This window comes from Cygnus olor (genome assembly GCF_009769625.2).
Source record: "Cygnus olor isolate bCygOlo1 chromosome W unlocalized genomic scaffold, bCygOlo1.pri.v2 SUPER_W1, whole genome shotgun sequence".
In the NCBI taxonomy this organism is placed as follows: Eukaryota; Metazoa; Chordata; class Aves; order Anseriformes; family Anatidae; genus Cygnus; species Cygnus olor.
Window position 1 is genome coordinate 570,053 of NW_024429070.1, and position 20,410 is coordinate 590,462.

At 51.3% G+C, this 20,410-nt stretch overlaps 2 protein-coding genes across 5 annotated transcripts in view; one reads left to right on the forward strand and one right to left on the reverse strand.

Annotated features, from left to right (window-relative positions):
* Positions 1-15,754: 15,754 nt before the first annotated feature.
* Positions 15,755-19,844, reverse strand: LOC121062896 (cyclic AMP-responsive element-binding protein 3-like protein 4). Its single transcript, XM_040543193.1, is given in 11 exon segments — positions 15,755-16,303; positions 16,732-16,810; positions 16,944-17,035; positions 17,183-17,247; positions 17,405-17,471; positions 17,474-17,510; positions 17,993-18,085; positions 18,308-18,420; positions 18,653-18,926; positions 18,996-19,133; positions 19,516-19,844. Coding segments are annotated over 11 exon segments (1,647 nt in total). The 5' UTR covers positions 19,831-19,844; the 3' UTR covers positions 15,755-15,929.
* TLN1 (talin 1) overlaps positions 19,833-20,410 on the forward strand; it is a 34,434-nt gene continuing 33,856 nt past the window's right edge. For all 4 annotated transcript variants that reach the window (XM_040543166.1, XM_040543167.1, XM_040543168.1 and 1 more), the window contains exon 1: positions 19,833-19,911. The gene's annotated coding sequence lies outside the window, so the exon portion shown is untranslated. The remainder of the gene's footprint in view (positions 19,912-20,410) is intronic.

The window sequence follows — 20,410 nt, forward strand, 5'->3', positions numbered from 1 at the left end:
GCTGGGCTTTTGGCATAGCTGCCTTAGAGACAGAGGACATTAAACAGTTGTCTACCTTGCCCGGTCTCTCAGAGGACCCTTCTGTTGTGGGGTTGCTGAGGGTTGAAGAACAGCAAGTGCCAATCGCTACCACAACTGTGCACCGGCGGCAATATCGCACCAACCGAGACTCCCTGATCCCCATCCACGAGCTAATTCGTCAACTGGAGAGCCAAGGAGTGATCAGCAAGACCCATTCACCTTTTAATAGTCCCATATGGCCAGTGCGAAAGTCTAATGGTGAGTGGAGACTAACAGTGGACTATCGTGGCCTGAACGAAGTCACGCCACCACTGAGTGCTGCAGTGCCGGACATGCTAGAACTCCAGTACGAACTGGAATCAAAGGCAGCCAAGTGGTATGCCACAATTGATATTGCTAATGCATTTTTCTCCATCCCTCTAGCAGCAGAGTGCAGGCCACAGTTTGCTTTCACTTGGAGGGGAGTCCAATATACTTGGAATCGGCTGCCCCAGGGGTGGAAACATAGCCCTACCATTTGCCATGGTCTGATCCAGTCTGCGCTGGAGCAGGGGGAGGCTCCTGAACACCTGCAGTACATCGATGACATCATTGTGTGGGGTGACACTGCAGAGGAAGTTTTCGAGAAAGGGAAGAAAATAGTCCAAATCCTTCTGAAGGCCGGTTTTGCCATAAAACAAAATAAAGTTAAAGGACCTGCACGAGAGATCCAGTTTTTAGGAATAAAATGGCAAGATGGACGTCGTCAAATTCCAATGGATGTGATCAACAAAATAACAGCTATGTCTCCACCAACTAGCAAGAAGGAAACACAAACTTTCCTAGGTGTCGTGGGGTTTTGGAGAATGCATATTCCAAATTACAGTCTGATTGTAAACCCGCTCTACCAAGTAACTCGTAAGAAGAATGCTTTTGAATGGGGCCCTGAGCAACGACAAGCCTTTGAACAAATTAAACAAGAAATAGTTCATGCAGTAGCCCTTGGGCCAGTCCGAACAGGACCAGATGTAAAGAATGTGCTCTACACCGCAGCCGGGGAGAATGGCCCCACCTGGAGCCTCTGGCAGAAAGAACCTGGGGAAACTCGAGGTCGACCCCTGGGGTTTTGGAGTCGGGGATACAGAGGATCTGAGGCCCGCTATACTCCAACCGAAAAGGAGATATTGGCAGCATATGAGGGCGTTCGATCTGCTTCGGAAGTGGTCGGTACTGAAGCGCAGCTCCTCCTGGCACCCCGACTGCCGGTACTGGGTTGGATGTTCAGAGGAAGGGTCCCCTCTACACATCATGCAACTGATGCTACATGGAGCAAGTGGGTTGCACTGATTACTCAGCGGGCTCGAATAGGAAACCCCAGTCGCCCAGGAATCCTGGAAGTGATTATGGACTGGCCAGAAGGCAAGTACTTTGGGATATCGTCAGAGGAGGAGGTAGTCCGTGCTGAAGAAGCCCCACTGTACAACAAGCTACCAGAAAATGAGAAGAAATATGCCCTGTTCACTGATGGGTCCTGTCGTATTGTGGGAAAGCATCGGAGATGGAAAGCTGCTGTATGGAGTCCTACACGACGAGTTGCAGAAGCTGCTGAGGGAGAAGGTGAATCGAGTCAGTTTGCAGAAGTGAAAGCCGTTCAGCTGGCCTTAGATATTGCTGAACGAGAAAAGTGGCCAGTTCTCTATCTCTATACTGATTCATGGATGGTAGCAAATGCCCTGTGGGGGTGGCTACAGCAATGGAAGCAGAACAACTGGGAACGCCGGGGCAAACCCATCTGGGCTGCTGCATTGTGGCAAGATATTGCTGCCCGGGTAGAGAACCTGGTTGTAAAGGTACGCCATGTAGATGCTCATGTGCCCAAGAATCGGGCTACTGAAGAACATCAAAACAACCAGCAGGTGGATCAGGCTGCTAAGATTGAAGTGGCTCAGGTGGACCTGGACTGGCAACATAAAGGTGAATTATTTATAGCCCGATGGGCCCATGACACCTCAGGCCATCAAGGTAGAGATGCAACATACAGATGGGCTCGTGACCGAGGGGTGGACCTGACCATGGACACTATAGCACAGGTTATTCATGATTGTGAAACATGTGCTGCAATTAAACAAGCCAAACGGTCAAAGCCTCTCTGGTATGGAGGACGATGGCTGAAATACAAATATGGAGAGGCCTGGCAGATTGATTACATCACACTCCCCCAAACCCGCAACGGCAAGCGCCACGTACTTACAATGGTGGAAGCAACCACCGGATGGCTGGAAACATATCCTGTGCCCCATGCCACCGCCCGGAACACTATCCTGGGCCTTGAAAAGCAAGTCCTATGGCGACATGGCACCCCAGAAAGAATTGAGTCAGACAATGGGACTCATTTCCGAAACAACCTTATAGACACTTGGGCCAAAGAACATGGTATTGAGTGGGTGTATCACATCCCTTATCATGCACCAGCCTCCGGGAAAGTTGAACGATACAATGGACTGTTAAAGACTACACTGAAAGCAATGGGTGCTGGGACATTCAAAAATTGGGAAACACATCTGGCAAAGGCCACCTGGTTAGTCAATACTAGAGGATCTGCCAACCGAGCTGGACCTGCCCAATCAAACCTGTTACGCACTGTAGAAGGGGATAAAGTTCCTGTAGTGCACGTAAGAAACATGCTGGGTAAGACAGTCTGGGCTACTCCCGCCTCAGGAAAAGGCAAGCCCATTCGTGGGATTGCTTTTGCTCGGGGACCTGGATGCACTTGGTGGGTAATGCAAGAGAATGGGGAGGTCCGGTGTGTACCTCAAGGGGACCTAATACTGGGTGAGAATAGCCCATGAGTTGAATTATAATATGTTAATTATCATATAACACTGTATGTCATCGCTACCATGGTTGCTATATATCATAGATGAAAATGGTGATTAATTAAAAAGTATTGGAAAGAGTGTAACCTGAGCATGACATAAATGGTATGGAATAAGGGGTGGATATCTGTCCTGGTTTCAGTTAGGACAGAGTTAATTTTCCTCCTAGTAGCTGGCAGGGTGCTATGTTTTGGATTAGGATGAGAAAAGCGCTGATAACATGCTGATGTTTTAATTGTTGTAGAGCAGTGCTTACACCAAGCCAAGGACTTTTCAGCCTCTCTCTGTCCTGCTAGCGAGCAGGCTAGGGATGCAGCAGAAGCTGGGAGGGGACAGACCCAGGACAGCTGACCCAAACTGGCCAAAGGGGTATTCCATACCATCTGATGTCATGCTGAACAATATATAGGGGTGGCTAGCCGGGGTGGAGGGGTGGCCGGCTGCTCGGGGATAGGCTGGGCATCGGTCAACGGGTGGTGAGCAATTGCATTGTGCATCACTTATTTCGTACACATTATTACTATTAATACTATTATTATTATTATTATTGTTGTTATTCTTTTCCCTGTCTTAATAAACTGTCTTTATCTCAACTCACAGGCTTCACTTTCCCGTTTCTCTCCCCCATCCCGGAGAGGGAGGGGGGAGGGTGAGCGAACGGCTGTGTGGTGTTTGACTGCCAGCCGGGCTAAACCACAACAAGTAGGTATGTTTATTCAGCGCTGGGCAGCACAGGGGTAGTTCCACCAAAGTCATGTGCACCTGATGCAGCAACTTCCTATGGTTATATGCATCAAAGAGTTATATATGCATTAAGTTTTCCAATGCACCTATACATATGCATGTCCTATCCCCGCTTCATATTAAAATTAGCTCCAAGAAGTCATTTCCATAAGCTTCTCCCATCTGCGCTTGCGCAGTGTCTCCTGGTGGTGGTTGCCAGGGGTCATGGGTATGAAGGTTGGTGACTCTTCCTCGTCACTGCTAGTTGACCTCTTGTCTTTGCGCAGACTCAGTTGCTCCTTGGCTCTTGTCCATCCGCAGGACCAGTTTCTGCCAGTTTCTTAACATAGGCTCACTCTCTTATCAAGAGACTAACCTTGGTAAGGGGCCCAAGGCTTCTTGCTTTAATTAACGTGCACAATGCACCAGAGTTAGCAAAGACACTATGTAGCATCCACTAGTTTAATACTGTCAGAATTCTATCTCTACTTGATAAGATTCTCCTAATTCCTTCTCTCAGGATAAGCAGATATTTCTGCTCTATCGGAATTACTCTTGGTCCGTGTGTGTGTGTGTGTGTGTGTGTGTGTGTGTGTGTGTTAGTTCTTTCCCATTCTTGCATAGCTGCCTGCCGAATCATTCCCCCCCTAAACAATCTTCTCCAGTGAATAACATACTCAGGATTGACATTTCCCCCCCAGGAATGCAAATTAGGCCTTAGAAATGGATTTGACTGTTCTGCTAGGCCCTCAATTAAAGACTTCATTTCCTTCCTAAAACTCCTAACCTCTCTGCTGGTAAGGGGGGAGTGGCACCGGCCCCGTGGCGCCCCAGCACGGCCTCGAGGCCCCACCGGGATCCCCCCGCCTCTGCTCCTGCCGCTCCGTGCTCCCCGGCTCGACTTCTCCAGGGACAGTGTCAATTGCAGTCCCTGTCTCCCCTCCTGGAGCACCTGCCGCTGCCTCCAATGCAATATTAAGATTATAGGGAGCATAACTTGATTCCTCCTCTGAAAAAGGAGTCTTATTTTTTACATATAAATTTCAAGCCTGAATTTTCATCAGACCCGTACTTTGGCCAAAGTACTGAAGTTCCTTATATTGGCTTTTTAGGCCAGACAATTACACAATATCTAACCTTTTTTTTATTCTTATTATTAATAATCTTTTTCCCTAGTTGTTTTTCCAAATCCTTATAATTCTCTCCAAAGGACTATCTTTAGGCACAGTCCCAGGGTCTCCACCCCCACCCTGCTGACTCTTGGAACCCTTAATCCCCATCTCTTCCTGACGTGCTGCTGTGGACTTTACCACCCACAGGGTACCACACGCCTTCACCTAGGATTAGGACAGAGGTGGGGTGTACTACCGAGCACCTCACTTTACCGTGCTCGGGGTACCGTATACCTAAGGGCCCAAACCCCCCGAGACTCTCTTTCACTTCGTCCGTCTCTGGCCGTGCCCCTCGTGGGACTACGGAACCGCGAATAGGGACTCCACACTTGCTTCGTAGTAAAAGTGCGTCTCATTCACACTCCACACGAAAGTCTCACCAAACCCAACCCGAGGCAATACACGGTAAAGTTTCCCTTACCTCGGTCCATGCACGGCTTCCCGGTCTGGGTTATCAGCAGTTATCCCTGTGCCTGTACTGTGTCTTTGATTTGTCTAGGCTGTGTCTGTGGTATGTCTGTGCTGGCCTCCCTTCTCCCCAGAGCTTTGCAGAGCCTGTCTTCAGATTAACAGTCTCGGTCCTTTGCCGGCCGTACCGAGACAACCCACCACCCCCGACGGGACCGCTGAAATCAGCGGGGTGCATCTTCTTGTCTGGTGGCAAGAACTCTTTGGTAGGCAACAAGATCCCAGACGAGCCCCCAAATTGTGAGAAAAATCTCAATGATTTTCTTCAGACAGGATTTTCTGTGAAGCTACTTTATCCACGATTGCAATGGCGGGCGTCCTGCCAATCAGGAGCGCATTATAGTAAACAAATTATAACCTTTTATTCCCTATTACCCAACACCTGATCACCTCCCCTGTTTCCTCATTGGCTGAGTACTACAGGTTCACAAGCTACTCAATGCTCCTCCATACCATATATGTACAATTTTTCTTTTTTTCAACCCTTTAATTTCTCCTTCCTTATGTTTTGAGAACTTGTGATCTTTGTTTTACTGTTCTCACACTGCTCATCCTGTTTTTCTCAAGCTTCCACCTTATTTTGGAACAGTGAGGCCTTCTACTGTCCACTTATCTACTTAGCATTTCTCCTTATTGTGACTACAAAACTACCTTGGAATACAGAAGGTTAGTTTTTGTGTGAAACTAAGTTGTGTTTTTGCAGTAGAGAACTAATTTTCTGTATTCCAAGGTAGTTGTGTAGTCGCAAATAAAACAGCGTCACAGAAGATCCTGTCTGAAGAACATTACTGAGATTTTTCTCACAGTTTTCTACTGCAAAAACACGCTCTACTTCAAAAACGTTCTACTGCAAAAACACAACTTAGTTTCTCACGCCGATTCCCATCCATAAGCTAATTCCTCAATTGGAGAGCCAAGGAGTTATCAGCAAGACTCATTCACCTTTTAATAGTCCCATATGGCTAGTACCAAAGTCTAATGATGAATGGAGACTAACAGGGGACTACTGTGGCCTGAATGAAGTCACACCACCACTGAGTGCTGCAGTGCCGGACATGCTAGAACTCCAGTACGAACCGGAATCGAAGGCAGCCAAGTGGTATGCCACAATTGATATCGCTAATGCATTTTTCTCCATCCCTCTAGCAGCAGAGTGCAGGCCACAGTCTGCTTTTACTTGGAGGGGTGTCCACACAGCCCTACCTACCATTTCCCATGGACTGATCCAGTCTGCGCTGGAGCAGGGGGAAGCTCCTGAACACCTGCAGTACATCGATGACATCATTGTGTGGGGTGACACTGCAGAGGAAGTTTTCGAGAAAGGGAAGAAAATAGTCCAAATCCTTCTGAAGGCCGGTTTTGCCATAAAACAAAATAAAGTCAAAGGACCTGCACGAGAGATCCAGTTTTTAGGAATAAAATGGCAAGATGGACGTCGGCAAATCCCAATGGATGTGATTAACAAAATAACAGCTATGTCTCCACCAACTAGCAAAAAAGAAACACAAACTTTCCTAGGTGTCGTGGGGTTTTGGAGAATGCACATTCCAAATTACAGTCTGATTGTAAACCCGCTCTACCAAGTAACCTGTAAGAAGAATGCTTTTGAATGGGGCCCTGAGCAACGACAAGCCTTTGAACAAATTAAGCGGGAAATAGTTCATGCAGTAGCCCTTGGGCCAGTCCGAACAGGACCAGATGTAAAGAATGTGCTCTACACCGCAGCCGGGGAGAATGGCCCCACCTGCAGCCTCTGGCAGAAAGCCTGGGGAAACTCGAGGTCGACCCCTGGGGTTTTGGAGTCGGGGATACAGAGGATCTGAGGCCCGCTATACTCCAACCGAAAAGGAGATATTGGCAGCATATGAAGGAGTTCGATCTGCTTCGGAAGTGGTCGGTACTGAAGCGCAGCTCCTCCTGGCACCCCGACTGCCGGTACTGGGCTGGATGTTCAAAGGAAGGGTCCCCTCTACACATCATGCAACTGATGCTACATGGAGCAAGTGGGTTGCACTGATTACTCAGCGGGCTCGAATAGGAAACCTCAGTCGCCCAGGAATCCTGGAAGTGACTGTGGACTGGCCAGAAGGCAAATATTTTGGGATATCATCAGAGGAGGAGGTGGTCCGTGCTGAAGAAGCCCCACTGTACAACAAGCTACCAGAAAATGAGAAGAAATATGCCCTGTTCACTGATGGGTCCTGTCGTATTGTGGGAGAGCATCGGAGATGGAAAGCTGCTGTATGGAGTCCTACACGACGAGTTGCAGAAGCTGCTGAGGGAGAAGGTGAATCGAGTCAGTTTGCAGAAGTGAAAGCCATTCAGCTGGCTTTACATATTGCTGAACGAGAAAAATGGCCAGTTCTCTATCTCTATACTGAATCATGGATGGTAGCAAATGCCCTGTGGGGGTGGTTACAGCAATGGAAGCAGAACAACTGGGAGCGCAGGGGCAAACCCATCTGGGCTGCTGCATTCTGGCAAGATATTGCCGCCCGGGTGGAGAACCTGGTTGTAAAGGTACGCCACGTTGTGGTGATTTTACTCGGATGGGCAGCCAAGCTCCACCACAACCGCTCTCTCACCCCCCCTCCTCAAAGTGGAACGGGGACAAAATACGATGAAAAGGGCTCAAGGGTTGAGATATGGACGAGGTGATCGCACAGTCATTATCGTGATGGGCAAAACAGACTCAGCATAGGGAGATAGTAAGATATATTATCTATTACTAACAAGCTAGAGAAGTGAGAAACAAAGGAAAGAAACCAAAAGCACCTTCCCCCCCATCCACCCTCTTCCACCTCCTCCCCCCAAGCAGCACAGGGGAACAGGGAAATGGGGGTTATGGTCATTCTATAGTGCTTCTTCGCCGCCGCTCCTTCTCGGTTACTCTTGGCCCCTATGCCGTGGGGTCCCTCCCACGGGATGCAGTCCTTCCCAAACTGATCCTGTGTGGGCTTCCCACAGGCAGCAGCTCTTCGAGAACTGCTACAGATATGGGTCCGTACTACGGGGTCCATCCCTCAGGAGCAAACTGCTCCAACCTGGATCCCCCACGGGCAGCAGCTCCTGCCAGGTCACCTGCTCCTGCGTGGTCTCCTTTCCACAGGCTACAGGTCCGGCCCAGAATCTGCTCCGGCAGGGGTCTTCCACAGGCCGCAGTCTCCGTCGGTGCAGGTCCACCTGCTCCACCGTGGTCTCCTCCACGGGCTGCAGCGTGGAACCCTGCTCCACCGTGGTACTCCATGGGCTGCAGGGGGACAGCCTGCTTCACCATGGTCCTCACCACAGGCCGCAGGGGACTTCTGCTCCGGTGCCTGGAGTGCCTCTCCCCCTCCTTCTTCACTGACCTTGGCGCCTGCAAGGCTGTTCCTCACTCCTCTCACTCTCCCAGCTGCTGTGTGGCGCAGCGTGGTGTGGTTTTTTTTTTTCCCGTCTTAAATATGCTCTCACAGAGGCGCAAACAACATCGCTTATTGGCTTGGCTCTGGTCAGCAGTGGGGCCCTTACCTTACGTGGGGCAGCTTCTAGATCCTTCTCACAAAAGCCACCCCTATGGCCCCCTGCTACCAAAACCTTGCCACATAAAGCCACTACACACGTAGATGCTCACATGCCCAAGAATCGGGCTACTGAAGAACACTGAAAAAAACAGCAGGTGGATCAGGCTCCTAAGACTGAAGTGGCTCAGGTGGACTTGGACTGGCAACATAAGGGTGAATTATTTATAGCCCGATGGCCCCATGACACCTCAGGCCATCAAGGTAGAGATGCAACATACAGATGGGCTCGTGATCGAGGGGTGGACCTGACCATGGACACTATAGCACAGGTTATTCATGATTGTGAAACGTGCTGCAATCAAGCAAGCCAAGTGGTTAAAGCCTCTTTGGTATGGAGGACAATGGCTGAAATACAAATATGGAGAGGCCTGGCAGATTGATTACATCACACTCCCTCAAACCCGCAATGGTGTGGGAATAAAAATGTTGTTTTTGCACAGAGTTACATTGTTTAGAGGGAAGGAATGTGGTATTGAGATATGCTTGCAGTGATAAGAAAACTTAACAGACAACCTTGTAAAATGCAGACAACCAAAATCCTTAGAGCAATTAGGGGGAAATCACTGTGTAAGAAACATTACCACCTCAAAGAGTATAAAAGTCAAAAGAAATTTGACTTATAACAGGCTGGCAACTGAAAGCCATGTACTGTCTGTAAAGCACCGGCTAGACTGTGAACCTGGATTACCCAGTCAATGGGGAAACAGGGGAGGGTCCCGGTTGTCGAGAAATAAAGTATATAAACTGTGTTACGGAACTAGTAGGTGCATATATATATTTTACTGCATATAACCAAAGCAAGTTGCTGCGTTAAGGTGTGCATGCCTTTGGGAGCTATCCCGCATGCGCCTGGCGCCAAAATAAACCATGTACCTACTTTATAACTTATTTGCTTTGAGTTATAGAGTTCTTCCACAAATCATGGTTATATGCAGTAAAGAGTTACATATGCATGAAATTTCCCAATATGCCTATACATATTCATAACCTATCCCTGCTTTGTATTAAAATTAGCTCCAAGAAGTCATTTCCATAAACTCCTCCCATCTGCGCTTGCACAGTGCCTTCTGGTGGTAGTCATCGGGGGTCGTGGGGATGAAGGCCGATAACTCCTCTTCATCACCACTAGTTGACCCCCTGCCTTTGTACAGACTCAGCTGCTCCTTGGCTCTTGTCCAAACCACAAGGTCGGTCTCAGCTGGTTTTTGAGACAGGTTCCCCATTTTTGTCAGGAAACATCTTCTGTGAGGGGCCCCGAGACTCCTTGTTTCGGTTAATTTGCACAGTAGTAAGCAAAGACACTCAGCAACATCTATTTTAAAGCGATTAAGCAAGCCCCCATTCTTTCATTCCTGGCTTTAATAATTATGATTGTTTTATTTAGAAATCATTAATATGATAAAGCAAGCCCCCATTCTTCTATCCCTGGCTTCAACCAAGGCAAGTTGCCACGTTGGGGTGTGCATGAGTTTGGTGGGACTACCCCCCCGTGCTGCCCAGCGCTGAATAAACATACCTACTTTATAATCTTACTGATTGTTGTAGTGGGTTTATGTAGCAAGGTTTTGGTAGCAGGGGGCCATAGGAGTGGCTTCTGTGAGAAGAATCTAGAAGCTGCCCCACGTAAGGTAAGGGCCCCACTGCTGACCAGAGCCAAGCCAATAAGCGATGTTGTTTGCGCCTCTGTGAGAGCATATTTAAGACAGGGGGGGGGAAAAAAAAAAAAAAAAAAAAGCTGCCTCACACAGCAGCTGGGAGAGTGAGAGGAGTGAGGAACAGCCTTGCAGGCACCAAGGTCAGTGAAGAAGGAGGGGGAGAGGCGCTCCAGGCGCCAGAGCAGAAGTCCCCTGCGGCCTGTGGTGAGGACCATGGTGAAGCAGGCTGTCCCCCTGCAGCCCATGGAGTACCACGGTGGAGCAGGGTTCCACGCTGCAGCCCATGGAGGAGACCACGGTGGAGCAGGTGGACCTGCACCGACGGAGACTGCGGCCTGTGGAAGACCCCTGCTGGAGCAGATTCCGGGCTGGACCTGTAGCCTGTGGAGAGGAGACCACGCAGGAGCAGGTGACCTGGCAGGAGCTGCTGCCCGTGGGGGATCCAGGTTGGAACAGTTTGCTTCTGAGGGATGGACCCCGTAGTACAGACCCATATCTGTAGCAGTTCTCGAAGAGCTGCTGCCTGTGGGAAGCCCACACAGGATCAGTTTGGGAAGGACTGCATCCCGTGGGAGGGACCCCACAGCACAGGGGATGAGAGTGACTGAGAAGGAGCGGCAGAGATGAGGCGCTATAGACTGACCATAACCTCCTTTCCCCCCTTCCCCTGCGCCGCTCGGGGGGAGGAGGTGGAAGAGGGTGGATGGGGGGAAGGCATTTTTGTTTTTTTTCCTTTGTTTCTCACTTCTCTATCTTGTTAGTAATAGGTAATAAATCTTACTATCTCCCTAAGTCTGTTTTGCCTGTGACTATAATTGTTGAGCGATCTCCTCATCCATATCTCAACCCTTGAGCCCTTTTCATCGTATTTTGTCCCCGTTCCTCTTTGAGGAGGGGGAGTGAGAGAGCGGTTGCGGTGGAGCTCAGCCGCCCACCTGAGTAAAACCACCAATACTGTGGAGTCTGTTTTCCGCGCGTCTCCTTGCTGCTAATCTTCTGACCCTTCCTGTTTTTGACAGACTTCAGCAGTCAAGCCAGTTCTTGCTGGTTCCATTATCTATGCATACAGTCTTTTATTCCCTTATCTTTGGGGTCGTTAACATACAATTGTGCTAGCTAAGACCTAGGAATCAACATCCTTTATCTTGTTCCCTGTCTCAAATTCCCCCTTTTCTTTATCCTAAGGCAAATTCTTTTGCTTATAGCACTCCTCCTTGATTCAAAGTTTTCATAAAATTCTTACCAGTTTCTACATGGTGCTTGATTTGGTTACACTTCCAGGTTTCATAATCATCTAGTCCTTTTATACAGCACCAAAATGCACACTGTACTAATACACAGGTTAAGAATACTAGTAAAAGCATGATCAATATTCCTATAAACAACTGCTTAAGCCAATAAAAGTTGGGTAACCAAGAGGTCAGTTTGTTCCATAATTCTCAAAAACCCCACGAGGTGTCATCTTGAACTGCCTTATGTAAGATCTTGGTCTATTCCCAAATATTTTTTGAGATCAGTCTCAATTCGTCCTGCCTCATTTACATACATACAGCAACAAATATTTATTAAAGTGCATACTCCCCCTTGGGAGGCTAATAAAAGGTCTAGTGCCTAAAACGTTCTTATTGATTTGTTCTAGTTGCTTGCCCAAAACTATAATATGTTGTCATAAATATTGGTTTCCTACTTGTGTTAGATCTTCTCCTTTGTACGGCATTTGGTAAGGCCTGCCATACAATATCCCAAAGGGGCTTAGTTTTTCCTTGATCCCAGGCCTAGTTCTAATTCTAAGAAGTGTCATGGGTAGCGCCTGATACCAATACATATTGGTTTCTTGACATATTTTAGCGATCTGTTGTTTTATCAAATGATTCATTTTTTCCACTTGGCCACTCGCCCCTGGCCTATACGGAGTGTGTAGTTGCCAGTCAATCCCCAGCACTTTGCTGACTTGTTGGGTCAGTTCTGCAGCGAACTGCGGTCCCCTGTCAGATGACATTACTGAGGGTACAGCAAATCTCACTATAATTTCATTCAACAACATTTTGGACACTTCTCTGGCTTTGTTAGTTCTACATGGGAATGCTCCTGGCCATCTGGAAAAGGTGTCTATTAGTACCAACAAGCATCTAAACCCCTCTTTTCTTGGGAGTTCAAAAAAATCAATTTGCTACTGTTTCCCAGGAACATTTCCCTTCTCTATTGTTCCCATTTGGGGTTCGATTCCTGTCTGTGGGTTATTTTTAAGACATATGACACACTGTTTCGATACCTGTCTGACAATTGTTTACAAATTAGGTCCTATCCATTTTCTACTTAAAAACTGTTGTAATATTTCAGCTCCCCAGCATGCTTTATTATGTGCTCCAATTACCATCTAATATAATATGGTATCACGATTCTCCCACCATTTATTTGCGCTAAACCTGTAGGTAACATTTTCCATTTACATCTTCGCAGAATCATCTAGGGTGGAAGAGACCTCCATGATCACCTAGTCCAACCTCTGACCTAACACTAACAAGTCCTCCACTAAACCATATCATATCTAAACGTCTTTTAAAGACCTCCAGGGATGGTGACTCAACCACTTCCCTGGGCAGCCCATTCCAATGCCTAACAACCCTTTCAGTAAAGAAGTTCTTCCTAATATCCAACCTAAACCTCCCCTGGAGCAACTTTAGCCCATTCCCCCTCATCCTATCACAGGGCACGTGGGAGAGTAAACTGTTATAAATTACTCTCAGTCGGAAAAATTTGAATTAAGTCAATCAATTTATTGAGTAAGAGATCAGGAAGCAAAACAGCGCTGGGCGGCCGGGGGAACTCGTGCTCCTCCAAGCGGCACGCAACTTCCCCCCCTTGCAGTCCCTTTTTATCATTCAGTTCTTCCGGGTTCCGCTGCGTCAGTTGTTGCTAGGGGGTCGTCCTGTCCCAGTCACTTCTGTCCCTCTGGTGGTCACACGGATGAAGACAGCCATCCTTCTCTCTCTTTCTTATTCGGTTATATTAGTCCTTGAGACAGGGGAGTACGTTACTGATTTAGCAACCTATTATTTACACAACGTTCTCTCCGCCATGGACCTGAGATATCCTGTCTCTGGGAGATGTCTCAGCATTCCAGCCACTGTTTGAATAACTCCCTTCGTTCCTTTAATGTAGCAAAATAATGAACAAACATTCTTGCCGTCTATCACATAAACCAACCCCCACCTTGCTACAGCCTCCTTTCAGGTACCTATAGAAAGCGATAAGGTCGCCCCTGAGCCTCCTCTTCTCCAGGCTGAACAACCCCAGCTCCCTCAGCCGCTCCTCGTAAGACTTGTTCTCCAGACCCCTCACCAGCTTCTTTGCCCTTCTCTGGACTCGCTCGAGCACCTCCATGTCCTTCTTGTAGTGAGGGGCCCAAAACTGAACACAGTACTCGAGGTGCGGCCTCACCAGAGCCGAGTACAGGGGGACAATCACCTCCCTAGACCTGCTGGCCACGCTGCTTCTTATGCAAGCCAGGATGCTGTTGGCCTTCTTGGCCACCTGAGCACACTGCTGGCTCATATTCAGCCGACTATCAACCAGTACTCCCAGGGTCCTTCTCGGCCAGGCAGCTTTCCAACCACTCATCTCCCAGCCTGTAGCTCTGCTTGGGGTTGTTGCTCCCCAGGTGCAGGACCCGGCACTTGGCCTTGTTGAACTTCATACAGTTGACCTCAGCCCATCGGTCCAGCCTATCCAGATCCTCCTGCAGAGCCTTCCTACCCTCGAGCAGATCAACACTTCCCCCCAACTTGGTGTCATCTGCATGCTTACTGAGGGTGCACTCAATTCCCTCACCCAAGTCATCAATAAAGATACAAAAACAAAAGCAAGGCTGGGGCTCCTAGACCAAGCTGGCACCGCAGAAGGCCCCTGGGGAAGGAGCAGTGGCTGCTTTCCCAGGGTCACCTCAGCCTACAGGCAGAAACATGCTGTCACCTGTCCCAAGGCACAGTCCATGGGTGAGCCGCACTCTTCCACTTTTTCTTCTCTGCAAGCAGAGACGCAGCAAACAATTTTACTTCCTGTCCATCCACACAAGCACCTTTTCCTGTGCTTTTCTGCCATAAGCATGGTGCTGCCTGCCTCTCTGGGTTCCTGCACCCCAAACCTCATGCTGGGCTCTACAGCCTGAGCTCAGGAGCTGCTGGTGCCTCTGTGGATCCAGTGATCCCAACTGAGCTCAGCACACAGCCTTCATTTAGCAACCATTGCCTTCCCAGTGGCAGGGTCAGCTCTGGCCCCCCTGGCCGAGGGGACGGGGGCTATTGCACCACGCCAGCTTTGCTCCACTTCCTGCGATCGTGCAGTTTCTCCTTACAAAAGCAGAAGTGGGAGCAGACAACAGCTCCTTGCACTTCCTCCAAGGGAAGTTACTCAGTTCTGCTGTGCTAAGTGCCACTGTGCATGGCATGGTGCTACGGGCCTGCTGCTGTCACTCCCTGCACAAGGGGGGGGCATGCATGGGTACTGGCAACACCTGTTTGTCCCAAACTGTTTCCAGGGTGTTCACGCATCCCCAGTCTCTGCTAGACTGGGAGTGGGGCTCCTGCACTTGGGGGTACTTCTGTGATACTCCCAGACCCTTGCCCAGCCTCACCTGGTCAGCCCAGCCCCAGACTGAAACGACCATGGAGGGCACAGTTACACAGAGAGCATATTTTATTTCCACTTCATTAACAATGAGACGTCCTCACCGGCTTAGATCTGAAGTAGGGCAAGGAGAGGTACTCAGCAGGTACCGCTGGGCTGTACTGCAGGAAGGACACCAAGCCTCAGCTTACAGAGCAGCTCCTGCACCCTACAGAGCAGCTAGAGCCAACTGACTGCCTCACTGCAAAGCTTGGCACAGCTCCGCACCCAGCCTGCGGACAGGAAAGCTTTCAGAAGAGCAAGAGGCTTTGCAGCTCTTGGGTCTGCTCCCCTAGTAGCCTTGCTCCTTCTCCCCAAGGGGCAGAAGCCTGGCTTCAGGCTGTGGAAGAAAAGCTCAGCCCCTGCGAAGGGAACTGGCTCACACAGCTTGGGAATCCCCAACACCTCCTCTAGCCAGGCCAGCAGCAAGCCCAGGGCTCAACAGCTACCAGAAACGGGGGAAGCATAGGGGCTGTCGCAAGGGCAGGACCACTGCCTGTCACTGAAGGTCACTATCCAGCTTGCCCTCCATACCATAGCCCTTCCCCAGCCCAGGGGGAAGGGAACAAAGCTCCCAGAGCTTCCCACCCCATCTCGGGCAGGCTCCTGTTACAGATACACAAAGCAGGGTGTAGGAATAGATCACCTGTAAAATGATTCCTCTCTGGTAAACCCTGAGCTGCCAGCAATCGGGAGATGATTTAAAAGTGTTTGCTTTGGCAGATTCTCTGTTGACACAGCTCTGCTTGTCCCTCCCTGACAGGGTGCCCTGCCTCACCCTGGTAGGCAGCAAGCAGGAGGTGAGGGTCACATCTCATCGGCATGGTGCTGCTGGATGACAACAGTGGCAGCGTGCTCCACCCACTCCTGACTCTTGGCTTTCCACGGCACCAGCACCTCCAAGTGCAAGGGGTCATTCCAGGAGCACTGCTCCTGTGGCTGGGGACGGCTCAGCTCGGAGCCTGCTGTCGCAGGAGGGTCAGAGGATGAGTTGCTGTTGAATGCAGATCTCAAATCAGGCTTGGGTGGACTCTGCCCCTCTTCCTGTGACTGACTAAGGCTGCCCAACAGTGAGGTGTCCTCAGGCTCGGGGCTGAGCCTCTCCAGCGCAGCTTCCTCCTGCCTGCTGTGTGCTGTCTACCAAGCCTGGTTCGGGAACTTGTGAATCTGCCGCAATAGCGCTGCAAGAGGGAGAGCTGCCTCGTCATTCCCACCTTGAGAGCAGGATCCGTCAACCTCTTGCAATGCTACTAAGCACAGGCCACCACTGAGCCCGTGAGAGAAGAACAAACTGTTCAACCAGGGCTGCCTCCTCCCAGGGAGGTGGGGAGAGGATGCTTCACAGCAGCCAGGCCCGAGCACAGCCTGCGCTCCAAGTGACAGCGGATCTGGGCAGTTCTGATATCACCCCTAAGCTTGGGCACGCCTCTGCAACAGGGCTGGGGAAAGGTCTGGAACTGGACTGAGAAAGGGAAGACAAACCATACACTCATCATCAGCAAGGGGCTCTTGGGTTGGAAGTGTCTGAGAATTTGGGCTCTGTGGGAAGTGCTCTGCCCTGGAGGGCAGCACTTTCCCTGGAACCATGCTCAGCCCCCTGGGCACTCACCTCCAAGCTCTGGCTGCAGCCCTCTGCTCCCAAACGAGTAGAAGCTGGGCGAGAGAATGAGGCAGGACAGAACCAGGACCTGGAAACAAGATCAGCAGAGCTCTCAGCAAAAGGATGTGAAAAGGCATTACTGGCAGCAATAAACACCTGTATCCCAAACTTATGGGGACAGCTGAGACCCCTTCCCAAACACTGGGGCTGAAGCCACTCACCATGACGCAGGTACTCAATGTGGTCATTTTGGTGGTGGTGGACTGTCTCACCAAGGCCTGCAGTTTGTGCAGCTGCTCAAGCACAGACCTGAAGGAATGCAGGCACGGCAGGTTAGCGCAGCAGTTGATCTACAAGCTGCGCACCCCTCCTCCCCTTTTGCAGCCAGTGACAGACCACAATCCCAAGCAGAGGAACAACCTTCCCCACCACATCTCCTGCCACATCCAACAAAGAGAACTCTGCTTCTGCAGGAACTGCACCTTCTTCTGCAGCTCGTGGTTCTGAGCTGTGCAGGCTGCCACCCTGCCTGGGACAGACAAACAGCATGGGGGAAAAAACAGAGAATCATAGAATATCCCAAGTTGGAAGGGACCCCACAAGGATCATCAGGTCTGCTCGCTTTCTGCCCATGGTGGCAAGACCCCAGCAGCAGCACAGCACAGCTGCTGTGTACCCATACCTGTTTTCCAGGCCATCCACATAGATCTTCTTCCTGCGATGACTGTCCTGGGCTGACTACTTGTTCAGATCTTTTGGCACACTTTCTTCAGAAGCTGCTCCTCAGCCTGCAAGAGCCATTTCTCATTAGCAGCCACCTCAAGGTGACGGCAGCATAGCCCTTACAAATCCTGCATAGCACTCAACCTTGCTTAGAAAGGCAGAAACCTATGTATTTTTGTCCTCTGCTCTTCCCACACCAGTGAATGAACTGCACAAGCTGCAAGGCAAACTCTGGCCTGCTGATAATACTGGCAGTTTCCCAGTATACCAGAAAAGCAAAGCACACTGAAAGAAGATGAAAAGCATGCAGGTCATGAGCCACCAGGCAGGTGGGAAAAAGGCTGAAAGCACTTGTAGTGTAACTGCCTCCTGCAATCAGTCACAAGGGGGTGGGGAGACTGAGAGCAGCCAGGGCCCTGAAGGAAGGAACAGGACCCTGAGCCCTGCCATACACTGCCCCGTCGAGGCACCGTCCTACATTTTCAGCGCTGAAGCATTTGAGGAATCCAAGTCTGTTTGGGAGTGACGGGCTGCAGCGAGGACTCACTTTGGTCGGTGGCAGACAGGTTGGTAATGAAACACCTTCTTTCTCCAGGAGTTGCCTCTCTTTATCACTCAGCATCAGCTCTGGGAAGTCAGGCTGGAAAACAGCAGAAATATACCTACTGAGAATCCAAAGTAAAGGGAGGGGGATCCACCCCAGGGCAGAGAAGGCATGCAGAACCAGGATAAGCTCTCCCAAAGCACTAGCACGCTTTCCCCAAAGATATCCCTCAAAGTAGCCAAGACTAGAAAAAACGGGAGATGAGTAGCAAAGGCTGAGCCCACCACCACACGCTTCCTTAGGCACAGCAGTTGGTACCTGCATGGTGGCTCTAGGCATGAGCTGGGGTCCGGCATCCACATCAATGGCAATTGGGAAACTGGAGCTCTGTTCCAGTGCCGCAGTTGTGCTTTCCAAACCCATCCATGTCTCTGGGGAAGGAAAGGAGAGTCAAGCTCTGGGCCTCAGTGAAGCAGCACAAACACCTCACCAGCCAGATTTGAGTAGCGTGAAATTGCAATTTTATGGCAGCAGAAAGCCATGAAACTTGTCTCTCCATTGCTACTTTGTGCTCCCACACAAAACCTCTGTGTCAGGGTGCTTTTCTGCTAGGCACAGCACTGCCTGTAGCTAGGACAGAAAGAACCCCCCCACATCACTTACCAAAGTCAATGGAAACATCTCCTTCTGCCAGATCAGCCCTCATGCTTTCCAGTGCAGGCCAGTCTTGATGGAGGGAATAACTCTGATCAAACTACACAATATCCAAGCTCTGAGGGCTGCTGGCAAAGTCACTGCCAGGGCTATGGGACAGATTCTGATCCTCAGAAATGTCGCTGTCACTGTCAGCAGATGAACAGCCCTGCAGTGGGCCTGGTTCATTTTCACAGGGGCTCAGCATGTGGCTGATGAAGTCATCCATCTCCTTGTTTAGGAGCTGTGGAGAAAAGCCTTCTGCTAAGCAGGGAGCCAAACCCAGCAGCCTCCAGATTCCTGCAGAACTCACCTTGGGCCCTGGCAGGCCCCAGTCCTCCAGCAAGAGGTTCTCCTCCCCTAGGTCTGCAGTGCCGTGAGCGTCATTGCTCAGGAGAAAGCCAAGCAGGTCCTTGTCTGCCAGGGCAGCCAGGTCCTCTGGGCATGCCATCTGAACGAGACACCCACAGTGAGCCCCAGGCCTTTGGTGGTGGTGCCGCTGAACACAAAGGCACCTGGGACCCCGAGGAGCTTTTAGGCCACGCAGACTGGTGCCCCGGAGGGAGGAGGAAAAAGGAAAAGCGAAGCAGGAGGGGGCAGCCCCGGGCCAGCAGCAGGGCGTCAGGCGTTGGCAGAGCAGTGAAAGAGAGTGAAGAGCAGGGCCAGCCAGGCCTCTATGCCCCAGCAGCATGCACAGGGCGGACAGCAAGCGACCAGGCTGACAGAAGAGCCGCGAGCAGGCGGGCGGGCGCGCCCTCCCCAACCGCGGAGCCGCCAAGTGAACGAGAACAGTCCCAACCCAGTCCCCATCGCGGGCCCAGTCATAGCCTCACCTCGACGTTGCATCCACCACCCGCCAGTGACGCCACCGCCCTCCCAGCAGCCCTCACGCAGCGCCAGGCGATCCCGCCTCGCCTCGCTTCACTCCGCCCCCCGGGTGACGTAGCGGCGCGAGCCCCGCCATTGGCTGATAGCACGGGAGCGCGCGGCGAAGCGGGAGCTGTCCGCGGGCGGTAGCAGCGAAGTGGGGGTGGGCGCGGTACCGGGCTGTTGGGGACGCCCGGTGGGAGATCATGGGCGGCGATGCGCGGGGACTGAGGCCACCGCACTGCGCCGCTCCGCCCGGTGGCGCATGGGGCCTGGCGCATGCGCGGCGTGGGCCGGCGGGGCGGGAAGCGGGCGGTGCCGCCCCGCTGCCGCACAGCCTCGGCGGGCCTGGCGCGCCGCTCTCGCTCGTGCACAGGTACGGGGCCGGGGGCGTGGGCGACGCGGCCTCGCCTAGCGCGGGAACCCCTTACTGGGAGGGTCCCGGTGCTCCGGGACATCCCTCATTTCTCCCCCCGGTTTGGGGCTGGGCCACGCCGCAGCGCGGTGACCCCGTCGGCGGGTGGACCCCTGGGGCGGGAGCCGCTGTACCGGGGACTCTAAGGGCTGGGGGAGAGTGGGGCGAGGAAACGTGCGGCCGCTCCTCGTCTTGCCCTGGGCTCACGGGGAGGCTCGCGGCTGCGTCCTGCTTTCCCGGACCCCGAATCAGCAGCACCCAACGGTGTGGCCTTGATCCCACATAGGACGCGGGGTGAGGCTGGGGCTGCGGCCGTGGCTGCATTTCCCCTTCCGGTCCTTTGAACCAGCCAATGGCATCAGCCCCATATTTGGTAGCAGTGCTGCCGCTCGATGACCCCGCCGGGGGCTGGTGGCAGAGTGGGAGCAAGCACCTGTAGCACCCAC